Raw genomic sequence first — 13,874 nt, forward strand, 5'->3', positions numbered from 1 at the left:
TACCGCAGCTGAAATCCAGGAGCAGGAACTTCTTCAGGAAATGGGGCCAGGGCACAGAAACTTGACTGTAACTGACGGACTGCTGGAGGCTGACAGAGGACATATCTCGGGATTAAATACTCCAGAGGGCCCCCGGTTTTGTGAGTTTTGCCTCCAGGAGCCTTACCAGGTTCTCAGAGTGAAGAGCTGAGAAAAAGCTGGTCCTTCCAGCAAGAGAAGGGGAAAAGGAACCATTTTGAAATACGCCAAAGTGCTCTGTTCTTAACAAGGCCTGCTCTCAGGAGAAACTATTTAAACAGAGCCTAAATTGCCCAGGTTTCATCAGAGCCTAACTGATCTGGGAAGAAAGGAGAGGCCCAGCCCCAGCTGGCTCTAGCCTCGTACCAAGGAAGGGAAATACCCAACTCCAGCCTCTCTGGCCATCTTGTTTCACTTAAGGGGGTAGAAAACAAAACAAAATACAGATGCACTTGTGAAGTTCTCAGCCCAGCAGCACACACTCACTAAAACACTGAGACCTAATAATAGGACTATAGGACATTTTCCCTCCCCTACACCTAATCCCATTAATAAAGGCCTATACCCTGCAATTCCTTTTACCCAGTACAGCAAGTCCATCTTTCAAGAAAAAATTGCAAAGCATACTGAAAAGCAAAAAACACAGTTTGAAGACACAGAGTAAGCATCAGAACCAGACACAGACATGGTAGGGATGTTGTTGGAATTTGTCAGACCAGAAACTTAAAATACGTATGATTAAAAAATATTTCAACTCTTAACATATTCACAAGGAGAATGAATTGTGCATTGGCCACATATAGAGGCATCACTTTGATTGTCCTATAGTTCAAGCAAAGGACTGAAAGAACTCTGGCTGTGAAAACCGCATGAATGGGTTCCTGCCTGTCTGTACCTCACCCATTATGTTCTCATGCCTGGAGAAGCTCATGTCAACTCATCATGGGATATTCAATTTGCACAATATATATGAACCTGGAAAAGAATCATCATATTCTGAAACATTAAATAAATAAATAATAATAAACAAACTAAAACACAAATTTACTTAATGTATTTAAGTATGAACTGACTATAATAGAAAACCTACATTTATATAAATATAAGTTTATGAATATAGAATAAAAATAATATAATATGCAAATAATCTTCCTTCAGTATAAATACGAACCAGCTATCCAGAGTCAAACTCAGAGGTCTTGCAAGGCAGAATGGGTGTGAGACCCTAAATCAGGTGCCAGTTGGGCAGGAAACTATGGAGGTCATCTAAATCAAGGGTCTTCGGAGCATGGTCCATGATATGGTGCTGGCTCACTAACTGCTTTAACCAGTCTCAGATAAGATACTTAGAGAAAGTGACGTTAAGTGTCAAGGAAGTGACAGTAAGTGAAACTTCATAGGAATTTAACATTTTTACAAAATCCATGCACATGGTCAATGGACTTATCTCACTGTGCGTGATATTATTGTTGAAGTTGTGGGTTAAGAAGCACATACCGACCTGCATATAGTCTTAGGCAATAGAATCACGTATCAGTTTATGATGAACTAGAAAAAAAAATTGAAGGGAGGGCAGGTCCTTCATTACAGGAGGCTTGAGAAGCACTGATCTAAGTGAGATGTCCCAGGCATTACTGCTAAACTTTTCCTCCCTCTTGGAGTCAATTCTTAATCTACCACAGACCTCTCCCATGTCTGGAACTCATTATGAACATCAGACCCAAACAGACTCAGGTGTAGAGCTGCCTGGGGACACCAGTAGGCAGGACCCATAAACAGGCTGAGAACTGACTGGTTCGTGGGTACATGTTCAAGATCTGGACAGAGTGGCTCCTTTTCTCAGAAGTGGGGGCACTGAAATACCTCTGTTCTAAAAAAGTCACTAGGGGGTCCAGTCCAATTCCTACCAGTTCTTAACTTTGTCCTAATCAACAAATAATGTAATAATTTACGGCAACAGCAAAGGTCCCATACATAAGAGAGAACATTTTAGCTGCCCTACTGCAAGTTTTTTGGAAATGGTCCTTAATCAAGTGATCTGGTAGAAACATTTCCTCTTAGCTGCATCAAGGATTTACTTCTTTTTAAGAGTTTTTTGAGAAAGTGAGCTGTCTAGTTGTGGGGTAGTAGGTGGTCTCCTTTAGCTTCAAAGCATGCACCTTTTAAAATCAGTATGGATAGTCGTCTCTCCTTTTTTATAAACACTCACCACAGTCTCAGAAGTTATAGCAAGGCCTTATATTGATTAGGATTGATGTTTTAATTTTTAAAGACTTTCCCAGCTTTAGATCTTAGCTTTCTTATGCTCATTCCCACATTTAATAAATGCCTTCATTTTCTGTAGCCCATGAGAAAGGTGGTTCACAGGTGCTCCTAAAAACACTCAATCAATCACATCTATGTGTCTGATAAATTCTGACTGGCATTCATTCAACATTTATCAAGCAATTATGTGTCAGGCACTGAGCAAAATGCTTAGTATAAAAGGGGTTTCATGGGTTGTTTTGTGTATCAATAATGGATGAGTATTATAATTCTCACCAAAACTAAAGGAGATGAGAGTCAAAGGAAAAGATTACATTTCCTGTTAGAAAACCAAGTTGTTACTCATTTTATAGTTATCATATCTGAGACAGTGGTCACGATATAAAGACCAGATGGTTAATTACATTGTGGGTGCAAGAGTAACCCCAGAGCAAACAATGACTTGATAGGAAAATATGTGAAGACTGGGACCATATCTTTTTCATTGCTTAAACCCACCAACACCTACTACAGCAGTATACATAGAAGATACTCTTCCAGTTATTATTCCTGAAAAGCTAATCACCCCATGAGCATTTTGTTATGCTCATGGGTTCTGTGGGGATAGCTTGTGTCTGCTCCATGACCTCGGAGGCTTCAGCCTGGAAGAACGGAGGGTATCTGGAGGTGACTCAGTGGCAGGGGCTACAGTTGTCTGAACCCTTGGTCACTCACATGTGTGGTGGTTGATGCCAGCTGTCAGGCAGGACCTCAGCTAGGAACCTACACACTGCTTTCCATGGAGCTGCTTGGGCTTCCCTTCAGCATGGTTGTTGGATTTTAAGAGTAAATTTCCCAAAGAGAACTAGCTAGAAGTCGTTAGTGTTCTAGCCTCAGAAGTCACACAGTGTTACTTCCACCGTAGTCACAAACCTGGAGAGTTTCAAGGACAAGGAGCATAGACTTTCACCTCTCAATGGAAGGTGTCAAAGTCACAGAAGAACAGAGCGTTGGATGGGAGATCATGTTTTAATTATCTTTGGGAAATAAAATCTGCCACAAGTATCAAATAATCAATGAATGAAAAAATGATATCAGCGATAAATATTATTGCTTCTCTCAATTATGTGAGTTCTTTGAAAGCACAGCGTGATTGCACTTTCCCACCCTATGATTTGCTTTGGTCAATGGAATGTGGATAGAAGTGACTTATGTAATTTATTGCAGGAAGCACTGACAGGCCATCCTCCTTATCCACCGATTCTGTATTTGCAAATTCACCTACTTGCTAATATATATTTATAACTGCAAAAGCAATAGTCACAGCACTTTTCTGACAGCTGGTAGACATGTACATACATAGAGCAGTGAAAAATTTGAGCCACTAGAGGCACATATTTCCAGCTGAGGTTGAAAAAGGTAAAGTTCTGCCTTCTAGTTTTAGCTCTTATACAGCAAAAAAGGTGTCCTTTCATATTTAGTGCCATGTTTTACGCATTTTTGTGCTTTTTTTTGGTGGTGATTTTGCTGTTTACAATGGCCCCAAACATAGCGCTGACATGCTGTGTAATGCACCTAAGTGCAGGAAGGCTGTGCTGTGCCTTTTGGAGAAGATATGTGCGTTCGATAAGCTTCACTAAGGCATGCGTTACAGTGTCATTGTGAGTGCAATGTTAACAAATCAACAATATATATGAAATAAGTATCTGTATACAATAATACACATAAAACAAGCTTATGTATCAATCGATTGATGAAAATGTTGTGACCAGAAGCTCAAAGCAACCTAACTCTGTATTTCCTGTAGAAGCAACAGTTCAACATTCACTAATTCAATGTTTGTGGTGACTTTATAGGACTTAGCTGCTATAAATAATGAGAACAGCCTGTAAGTGCTGTTGCAGGATGCTCAGGGCTCTCCTCTCCTGCTGGGGTGAACGTGCAGGTGGTGCCGTATTGCACCATCACATGTGCTGTAAAGCTTAAATAAAACATCTTCTTCATAGTTTCTCACGTAGTGAAACATTGATTAAATATGAGCTAATAGAAAGAACAACTTTTCCATAATTAGTCAACAAGAAAACTAGCTAGATTATTTTGTCATATGGGTATAAAACTCGAGCCTTCTGAATTTCAATAAATTTGTTCTAACTCCAATACTATTATTTTGAAATAAATCCTTCTCTTTCCTTCCTTCTGTTCTTTTATATGACTAATTATCACCTTATAAATATAGATAATTTGGCTTAGTCACTCGCTGTTATCTTCATTAATTGTGTATTCCACCGTATAAAATGAACGTCTCCAAATTTAGCCTCAGTTTTTCTATAAGTAAAATGCCACCCAAAAGGCATTGATAATTGCAAAATGTACTCTGCAGATGAAAAGAACAACAGAGTTCTTAAACAATGTAAATTACTTCCTTTTTCTCTTATAAAAAAACCATTCTGCAATGTAAACTTATATTCTCAATTTTTCAGTCACCTAAGCAATGGACCACGTCTATTACTTAAAAGTTAAAATAAACAGGCTATTTTTAAGTCAAAATTTGTTATTTAACCTTTGCTAAATAATTCAAAGCTAGCTCTGCATAATAATAAATTTGACATAAACACTAGAAAGTGTCATGTGTCCACAGGCCACCGTACACTATTTAGGCAGGGGAGAGGGAGGAAAAGCACTAGAACCATGCAATGGGATATTATTCGGCAATAAAAAGGAATGAAACACTGAGCCATGCTACAACATAGATGACTCTTGAAAACATTACACTAAGTGAAAGAAGCCAGTCACAAAAAATCACGTATTATATAATTCTACTTATATGAAATATCCATAACAGACAAATCCACAGAGATAGAAAGAAGATTAGTGATTGCCAGGGGCTGGGAGGTGTTAGAGACTGGGAGTAACCATTAAACTGTACAGGGCTTTTTGTTTGTTTTTGAGTGATGCAATGTCCTGGAATTAGACAACATAGTGAATATACTAAAAACCACTGAATTGTACACTTTAAAATGGTTGATTTTCTGTTATGTGAAAAAAAATTTTTTTTAAGTACTAGACACAGCCACCAGAATGGCTATAATCAAAACGCCTGATAATAATAAGTGTTGATGAGGATGTGGAGAAACAGAATGCTCATGCAATGCTGGTGAAAATGTAAAATGGTACAGCCACTTTAAAACACAGCCTGTTTTAAACAGTTCTGTTTATTTAACAGTTTGTTTGTTTATTTATTTATTTATTTATTTATTTATTTATTTATTTATTTATTAAAACACTGTTTATTTAACAGTTCCTCAAAAAGTTAAATATGAAGTTACCATTTGACCTCTCCTGGGTGCTTACCCAAGAGAAATGAAAACATATGTCCATACAGAGACCTGTACGTGAATGTTTGTAGCAGCATTATTCATTATAGCCAAAACTTTGAAACAACTCAAATGCCCATCAATGGATGAATGAATTAACAAAATGTTTATCCCATGGAATATTTTTCAGCCATGAAAAGGAATGAAGTACTGATCCATGCTACATGGATGAAACTAGAAATGTTTTGCTAAGTGAAAGAAGCTCGTAAGAAGGCTCACAGGCATATGCCATGGTCTGTGTGTTTGTGATCCCCCAAACTCATAGGTTGAAAATCTAATCTCCAATGTGACAGTATTAGGAGGTGGCGCCTTTGGGAAGTGGTTAGGTCAGGAGGACAGACAGCCTCATGAACGGGATTTGAAAGAGACCCAAGCGAGAGCTCCCTTGCTGCTTCCACCATGTAAAGGTACCACTCACTGTCTGCTACCAGGAAGAGGACCCTCACCTAACCTTGGCACCCTCATCTCAGACTTCCAGCCTCCAGAACTGTGGAAAATAAGTTTTTGTTGTTCATAAACTTTAGTCTGTGGTATTTTGTTATAGCAGCCCCAAGGGATTAAAACTGTGTGATTTCGTTTTTATGAAATGTCCAGAATAGGCAAACCTATAGAGACAGAGGGCAGATTAGTAAGTAGTTGCCTAGGGCTGAGGGATGGACAGTTGGAGAATGATAGCTAAACGGTGTGTATGGGGTTTCTTTGGGGGCGGTGGGGGGGGGGGCGGTGATGACAATGTTCTAAAATTGATTGTGGTGATGGTTGCACAACTGTGAATATACTAAATACCACTGAACGGTACACATTAAATGGGTGACTTATAGGGTAAGTGAATTATAGCTCAATAAATCTCTTAGAAAAAATAAAGAATAAATCTAGCCAAGAAATTGTAACAGCACTACCGTCCCACAGAGGTCCCTACCCTGTCTCTCCCTCCTCTCAACCCTCTCCCCTCCCCCCTCTACTCCCCTCCTTCCAGTATGTTAGGCCTGGCAGGATGACTCGGAGGTTTGGTGGTCGTTTGGAAGCGGGGAGGTCAAGAAACTAAGACAGTTCAAGAGTCTCTCCGCGCAGGGCTGTAGCCTCATCCACCTCTTCCGCGAAGGGGCCCTAGGCCACCTTCTAGGTTTAAGGGCACTTGCCCCCAGCTGCGCCCCCGGAACCAACGCTCAGAAGGAGCCCTCGGCTCACAGCGGTGCCGGCAAGGACAACCAAGTTCAGAGCCTCAGGTGCGCGCCCACCCTGCCCCGGGGAGAGCAGGCTCCCTCCCGCCTTTAACTGGGTGCACCCACGAGGTGCAGGCCCGCGCTCACGCCGGTCCCAGGAGTAGACGTGTCAGCAGAACCGACTCCCAGCGCGGGTGGGGCCGCAGGAGAGGTTCCCCAACCGGTTACACCAGAAACCCTGCCAGCCAGCTGCACTGTCCTTCTCCACCCCGGTGGCCCACAGTAGACACCTTTGTGTGCCTGTTAATTGAAAAACAAGGGGGCTGGAAGGACACCAAAGGCAGCCGGACCCAAGCGGGCCCTGCAGTCCTGTTTCAGGCCCTCACCCCTGCGGAGGGGACTCAGCAAAGGGGCGCGGCCCGGCCGCAGCTGACTAGGGTCGGAATCCGGGTCGCTCGCGGTCGCAGCGCCCCTTCCGGCCCAAGGCCCCGGCGGTGTCCAGCAGACTCCGGTCTCCCGCACTGCGGGGAGGCGAGACGCGCGTCGGCGGGGCACGGGCGGGCACCGGACAGCGCCGGGGCGGGGACTCGGGGACCTCGGCGGGCAGGCGCGGCGCGCACACGCAGGCAGGGCGGCCCCGGGTGGCCCGAGTGCGGCCCCTTCCCGGAGTCGCTCGCTAGGCTCTTTCCCCGGACCATCGGCATCTCCAATGGCCGAGGTGCTGGAGCCAGAGCCCGGGACAGGCGAGGGCGAGGCGGCCCAAGCTGTGGAGATGCCAAGCTGGAAGGCGCTGGGAGACGCGGGCCCCCAGGTAGGAGCCTTCCGCAGAGGCAAAGGGTGCGGGCCGAGGTAGGCGGGTTGGGGGTTGGGGGAGGCTGTCTACGAGCAGATTTGCAATGAGCTCCGAGGGTCCCATAGATTTAAGTGAAAAGTACAATTTTAAAATGGTCTGAATCCCTAGCTCTCCATTCCTGTACAAACGTGAAAATTCGGTGGGTTAGCCATAAGCCCAGGTACTGGCCACATCTCAATTTCTTCTATTTGCGAGGGGGGAAAAAATTAAAAAAGAATCAATCACCTCCCAGAATCCACTGTGGGACCCTTTGGGCCGAGGGGACGTGAGAGACGTTTGTTCTTAACGGAAATGAGCTGACCCCCGCCCCCACTCCCACCCCTACCCCCACCCCCACCCCTCCTTGTGAGTCCAAGGCACCAGAGTCTCTGATTCAAGCATGAGTGCCGCGGACGAGAGGCCCTGCCCGGCCCTAAGGAGCCAGAACCTGCAGCCCGACCCAAGTGGCCCCCAAATCAAGGCACCTGTACTGTTGCATCTCACGTCCTGACTTTTTAAAAATCTCTTGCTTCCTCAAGTTTTATCTGTTCCATTTTAGCCCGGAATTTGCGAGATCCGACACTATGGACCAGCCAAGTGGGTCAGCACCTCCGTTGAGTCAATGGACTGGGATTCCGCCATCCAGACTGGCTTTACCAGGCTGAACAGCTACATTCAAGGCAAAAATGAGAAAGGTGAAGGCAATTTAATATTATATATATATATATATATATATATATATATATATATATATATATGGAGAGAGAGAGAGAGAGAGAGAGAGAGAGAGAGAGAGTCCTCTGGTTTATTCTTGAGTTTTAGCTTATTAAAGAGATGCCCTTTAGAATAGAAAAACAAGCCGTTCATCAAAGACTTACGTTTAAAGAAGAGGACTCTGCTCAGGACCCTTAGCAGCGTCTAGAGGAGCGTAGTACTGAGTAGTGCTTTTCAGCCTTTGTTCTCCTTGTCTGTGTTTCTGCTGGATGAACTAGGCCTCTGTAACTACTAGTGTTAAGTCCTTTTCATGGCTGATGCTTTGAGGTAATTCGGTAAGATGAAAGACATCAGGAGGCAGGAAGGTACAAGACAGAGTCTCAAGACATAACTTCTGGTCCTGGTTCTGACTCAATTTATATTTTAGTAGGTCACTTAGTCAATGGGACCTCAGTTTCTTAACTGTAAAAAGGAAGAATGGACTGGACTATGTGATCTCTAATTTTCCCTGCTATCCCTAAAACTATAGAAGTTAGTAACCAAAAATATTAATAGTACAGAAAGTGTTTAATGTAGGCAGTGGATAATTGAATCATTTGGGCCTTATTTTTTAAAGCTGAAAATTATCTTAAAGGTAAGTATTTATGCCAATAGCATACAGTAAATCAAGAAACTCAGATCACAAAATAATAGGTGAAGTTTAAAAAGTAGTCATGTGTACCCTACATCTACTTTCACGGTCTCCTTTGTATTTAAATATATATTTTTATGGCACAGAGATGAAAATAAAGATGACAGCTCCAGTGACGAGCTACGTGCAGCCGGGTTCAGGCCCTTTTAGCGAGTCTACCATTACCATTTCACTGTACATCCCCTCTGAGCAGCAATCTGATCCACCCAGGCCTTCAGAGTCAGATGTCTTCATTGAAGACAGAGCTGAAATGACTGTGTTTGTACGGTAAGTGGTAGATAATTTATAGCCCTGCTAACTGCTGGTTTCACTTGCCTCCCCTTACAGTTTAGCTCCTATGCAATTTCAGTAGGCTTTTCACCCTTCCATAAAAGCAGGTCTAATGCATTTTGTGGTGTTTTCTTGTTGGCTCAGCTTTATATGTTACCAAGGTTTGTTGCAAAATATAATCAATTCATTTAATGCAGCGCCTGTTGCATACCTTCCACAAATCAGACACAATGGAAATCATTCCCCCCCCAAAGCATAAGACTGCCCTCACCTGCCATTTAGTTAAGCCTGAACAAAAATACCTTAACACGCAATGCATGGTAGCCCTCCTCCCACCTTCTCGGTTCTGATAACCCAAACTCTCCCCTTTGTCCCCTCCCAAGGAATGGCTACTGTTTCCTGCAGTTATTGCCTGTGTTAGTTTACTGGTTTCTTTGTAATACCTGTTTAACTCATTCCTTATGTTAAATTCTCTCTGTTGAAATTTTAAAAAAACACATAGTACATGATAATAGTCTATATTGGAGTCCCTCTATTACTTCTTTTCTCTCCCTCTTGTCACCACCCAACTATTAGAAAATCTATCTCTGTCTCTGCTTCTGTAACTCCCACGTACTCCTCAAGCCACCACAGTCCAGTACAGCCTGCACCATCTCCTTGGAACTGCTCCTGCCACCCTCAGCAGTGCCCTTGCACTTGTCAAATGATAGCAGTCCTTTCCCCTGTGACCCCTGCAGCCTTCGCGTGTTGACCAATCTGTTCCTTTGATAGTGGTCCCTCCTCTAACTCTCAGAATGTCACTCTTGTCATTCTTCTCCTCCTGCTTCTCTCCACCGAATGGTTCCTCACCCACTTCCCTCCCAGGCATCGCTGGTATTGATGCCTGTTATTGACCCTTGTGTCATAGCAGATTTGCGCTACACAATCTACTCACCATGTTTCAAATGCTTATGACTAATGACTCTCAAATTTAGTGTCTCCAGCCTGTTTTCCCTATTTGTTGGACACTTCTGTGTGGGCTGGTGGTGGAAACCAAGCACAATAGCCCTAAAAAATGAGCCTTCCCCCAAATCTCATTTTCTCTGGGCAGTGATCTTACAGTGCCTCAGGAAAGGGCCTCATCAACTAGAAAGCCCCCCAGCGAGGACCTCTATGGCTGTCTTCTGCACTCTTGCCTGACAACCGGTCTCCAGATCTGGCCCATTCCCCTCAGAAATGATCATGATTCTGTTCCCTTCCCTCCATCCCTGTTGTTACAACTCAGGTCTTCATCTTATGGGGACCACACTAAGTCATGTTCGTGTAACCCATGGTTGGGTACAGTGCCTGACGTTCAGCAGATGTTCTTGTGTCTGTGGGCCTCGTATCTTGACTATTCCACATTAGTAGCCTCCCAACTATTCTCTCTACCCAGCAGTTTCTTCCTCTCTTGCTCCACACAGGAATTCATGATATTTCTTACAACAACAGCAACAAAACCCCCAACCTGTTACTCCATTTAAAAATCTCTGTTGGTTTCCTCTTGCTTTAGGGTGACGTTCAGATTATTCACATTATACACAATGCATTTTATAATGTGACCCGACTGTTTCCCCCACTGACTTTCCCACCCTTAGCTGAGCAGGCCATGTTCTTCCAAATCTCTTTACCTTTGACATCAGGCAAGTTACTCAGACGTTCCTTGCCAAAATCTCTTTATTTGGGAAAAGTGTATAATCATAGTACCTACTTATCTCATAGGGTTGCCATGAAGATTAAATGAGTTAATGTACATAATATACTTAGAACATGAATATATTATGACTTGTAGCTTTCTCTTTCTTCTCTTCTTGGAGAGCCCACTTTTATCCTTCAGGACTTAGAGTGAATGGCACTTCACCTGTGATGCCGTCCATGATTTCTCCAATCAGCTAGCCACTCTGTCCTTCTGTTATTCTAAATTATGATCATCTATTTATAGACTGTTGCTTCTTCAAGAATACAGCAACATATTACTCTGTCCATATCCTTCAGCTCCAAGCAGGGCAGGTGTGTGTATGTGGAGGCTCAATGTGTTTGTGTATTGAATAAAGATGTGGATAGATTATTATAGAACAGTATGTATTCAGAGAACAAGATGATTTCTAATTAGGGACTTCAAGATTTGATTTCAAGGAAGAAATGTGATCTGAAAACAAATTCTCTTTGAGTAGAACATACCAAGAGCTGACTGTTATTAAGGAAATAAATAATAAATTTGGGAGACAAATATTTCTTAACACATGGTTCAGAATTATCATTATCAGTCAACATGCTGAAAATTATAGAACAGTTTTATCCATTTGTCTTCAATGTTATATTTTATATACATGTGTGCACATAGATTCCTACACTTATTCAGCAAGGATTTAAAAGAAACTGCATGCCAAGAACGATTCTAAGTACCTGACAGACAATGTTGCATAAAATAGATATGGTTTGTACTCTTAAGAGCTTATATCTTATCAGAAGAAGGCTAGGACTGACCTTTCCCATTGGTACATTATAATAAAACTTATGCTAAAGAAAGCATATTAAGAATATTGTTGTTTTTCTGTGTTTCCTATTCTTAACCTTCAAAATCAAAGTCATCGTGTTTACATGTTGGCAACTCAGCTAAGTCTGTGTCCTGTTATGATTTAATCTCAGGATATTTTTGTTTATATTCTTCAAAATCCATGTTTAAACTTTTATGCTCTTTTCCTACTTTTAATTTAAATCTTTTGACTGTCTTTTCTTCTCCATCCCATAGCAAACATCCTAATTTGATCCTTCCCTCCAATCTATTTTCCATCTGTCTCACTCAGATCTGATCAAATTCTTTTCTGCTCAACATCCTTTTGAGATATTTTGAGAATCTGAAAAGGTCTTTAGTCACTATACAAGGTTCTTCCTTCTGGTTCTGACTCATATTCCTGAACTCATTTTGTGCCTCACTATGAAAATGCTTCACATTTTTGGACTTCTGTTCTTTTTCTTATCCCTCCCCTTTCTCTGCCCAGCAAAACCACCCTCCATGCCAGACCCAACTCAGAGGACACCCTTAACCATATCCTCAGTGTTCCTAAACATTTTGATCCTGTCTCTGTTAAATCTCTTCCCAGGCTGTATAGAGTGGCCGAAATGTTTGTCTCTTAATTCAGACTGTAAATTCATAAGGTCAAAACTAGATCACATGAGTGCCTCACTCTTCCCAAGAAGAGGACGAAAAGGGAAATGTTCCATAGAAAGTTGAAAGTCTGGAAAGGAGGCTTGGAAGGGGGTTTCCGTGTTGTCCTGCGACCGGCAGCAGCAGCATCATATTGTTAGACATACAGACTCTCGGGCCCCACCCTAGACCTCCTGAATCTGCATGTTAGCAAGATGCCCAGGGGACTCATACGTACATTCAAGTTTGAGAAGCACAGAGTTAGAGCACAAGATGGTGTAAAGTCCAAATCTACCTGCCAACAGCTGGGCCGTCTGCCTCCTCCTGGCTCTCCTCAGGATGCAGAGGTCACATTGAGATGGGGAACCTGAGGAAGGGATGCTGCTTCAGGGCCCACGAGGGAAGAGCGCTGAGCGTGCATGTTATCCAGCTTTGTTGTCTCTGCTCCTGCTTTTCTCTTCAGACTGACATCAGCCTCGGTATTAAAACCATTCCTGGTTATGTACTTTCTCCTCTCTAGGTCTTTCGAAGGATTCTCTAGTGCCCAAAAGAATCAAGAACAACTTTTGACATTAGCAAGTATTTTGAGGGAAGAAGGAAAAGTGTTCGATGAAAAGGTTTACTACACGGCAAGCTACAACAGTCCTTTCAATGAGCTTAATCGAAATAATGAAGTGTGGTTGATTCAGAAAAATGAACCCTCCAAAGAAAATGAATGAGAAAATTAAAGAAAGTGGCATCGGGAAGGTCTAAACTTCTGTTTAATACAGACAGCAACACTTCCTATAAGTAAAATGTATGTCTAGCCTCTTCTACCTGAGAGTACTATTATGAAGTGAGCTTTTTCCAATGTGCCTTTTTAATGCTTGAAGCTTCATCTAGATACACATATAACAGGGCGCTATTATAAACATGTAAATTGGCCATAACCTTGGTGGCCTTGAATTCTGTGAAGCTCCAGGGAAATGTCATGTTACTTCCCCTTCTTCACTATATCACAGTCCTGTTGCTTTTTTCTACTTGGATTTGTGTCAGTTGGATGTTATCCCCTCTAGCTATTATCAATAAAAATGTTAAAGATTTATCTTGTGTGGAACTACCAGGCTGTCAGGCCTGAAGAGGTGAAGTTCATGCAAAATTCAAACTGTGACGCGGCTGCCACTGTTACAGTCTCTGCTGAGTCCTCTTCCCCATCTGCGCGCACATGCACACACACACACACACACACACTCTCAGAGTGTCCAAAAGTGTTGATATTTCATGACAGAATACATTTATGAAATTAGGACCTTCTATCTTATTTTGATACTCAATAAAGGCATTTTTTGTCCTGAAGAAATGTATACAAACATGTAGTTTTAAAATTCACTTGAATTACAAAATTTCATATAGTATTTCTGGA

General features: G+C 42.3%; 1 protein-coding gene across 1 annotated transcript; it reads left to right on the forward strand.

Moving 5' to 3' along the window:
• The first annotated feature begins 7,024 nt into the window (after positions 1-7,024).
• Positions 7,025-13,556, forward strand: HEBP2 (heme binding protein 2). The gene is made up of 4 exons (XM_074333639.1): positions 7,025-7,610; positions 8,191-8,326; positions 9,123-9,303; positions 12,993-13,556. The coding sequence occupies exons 1-4, from the start codon at positions 7,509-7,511 to the stop codon at positions 13,189-13,191; spliced, it is 618 nt and encodes a 205-aa protein (XP_074189740.1). The 5' UTR covers positions 7,025-7,508; the 3' UTR covers positions 13,192-13,556.
• Positions 13,557-13,874: the final 318 nt, after the last annotated feature.

This window comes from Rhinolophus sinicus, linkage group LG05 (genome assembly GCF_036562045.2).
Source record: "Rhinolophus sinicus isolate RSC01 linkage group LG05, ASM3656204v1, whole genome shotgun sequence".
In the NCBI taxonomy this organism is placed as follows: domain Eukaryota; kingdom Metazoa; phylum Chordata; class Mammalia; order Chiroptera; family Rhinolophidae; genus Rhinolophus; species Rhinolophus sinicus.

Excerpts from the sequence above, each read along its gene's own strand:
- HEBP2 (XM_074333639.1), top strand. The coding sequence starts at position 7,509 with ATGGCCGAGGTGCTGGAGCCAGAGCCCGGGACAGGCGAGGGCGAGGCG. Across the intron at positions 7,611-8,190 it reads TGGGAGACGCGGGCCCCCAG|CCCGGAATTTGCGAGATCCG; the intron begins GTAGGAGCCTTC and ends GTTCCATTTTAG. Across the intron at positions 8,327-9,122 it reads TCAAGGCAAAAATGAGAAAG|AGATGAAAATAAAGATGACA; the intron begins GTGAAGGCAATT and ends TTTATGGCACAG.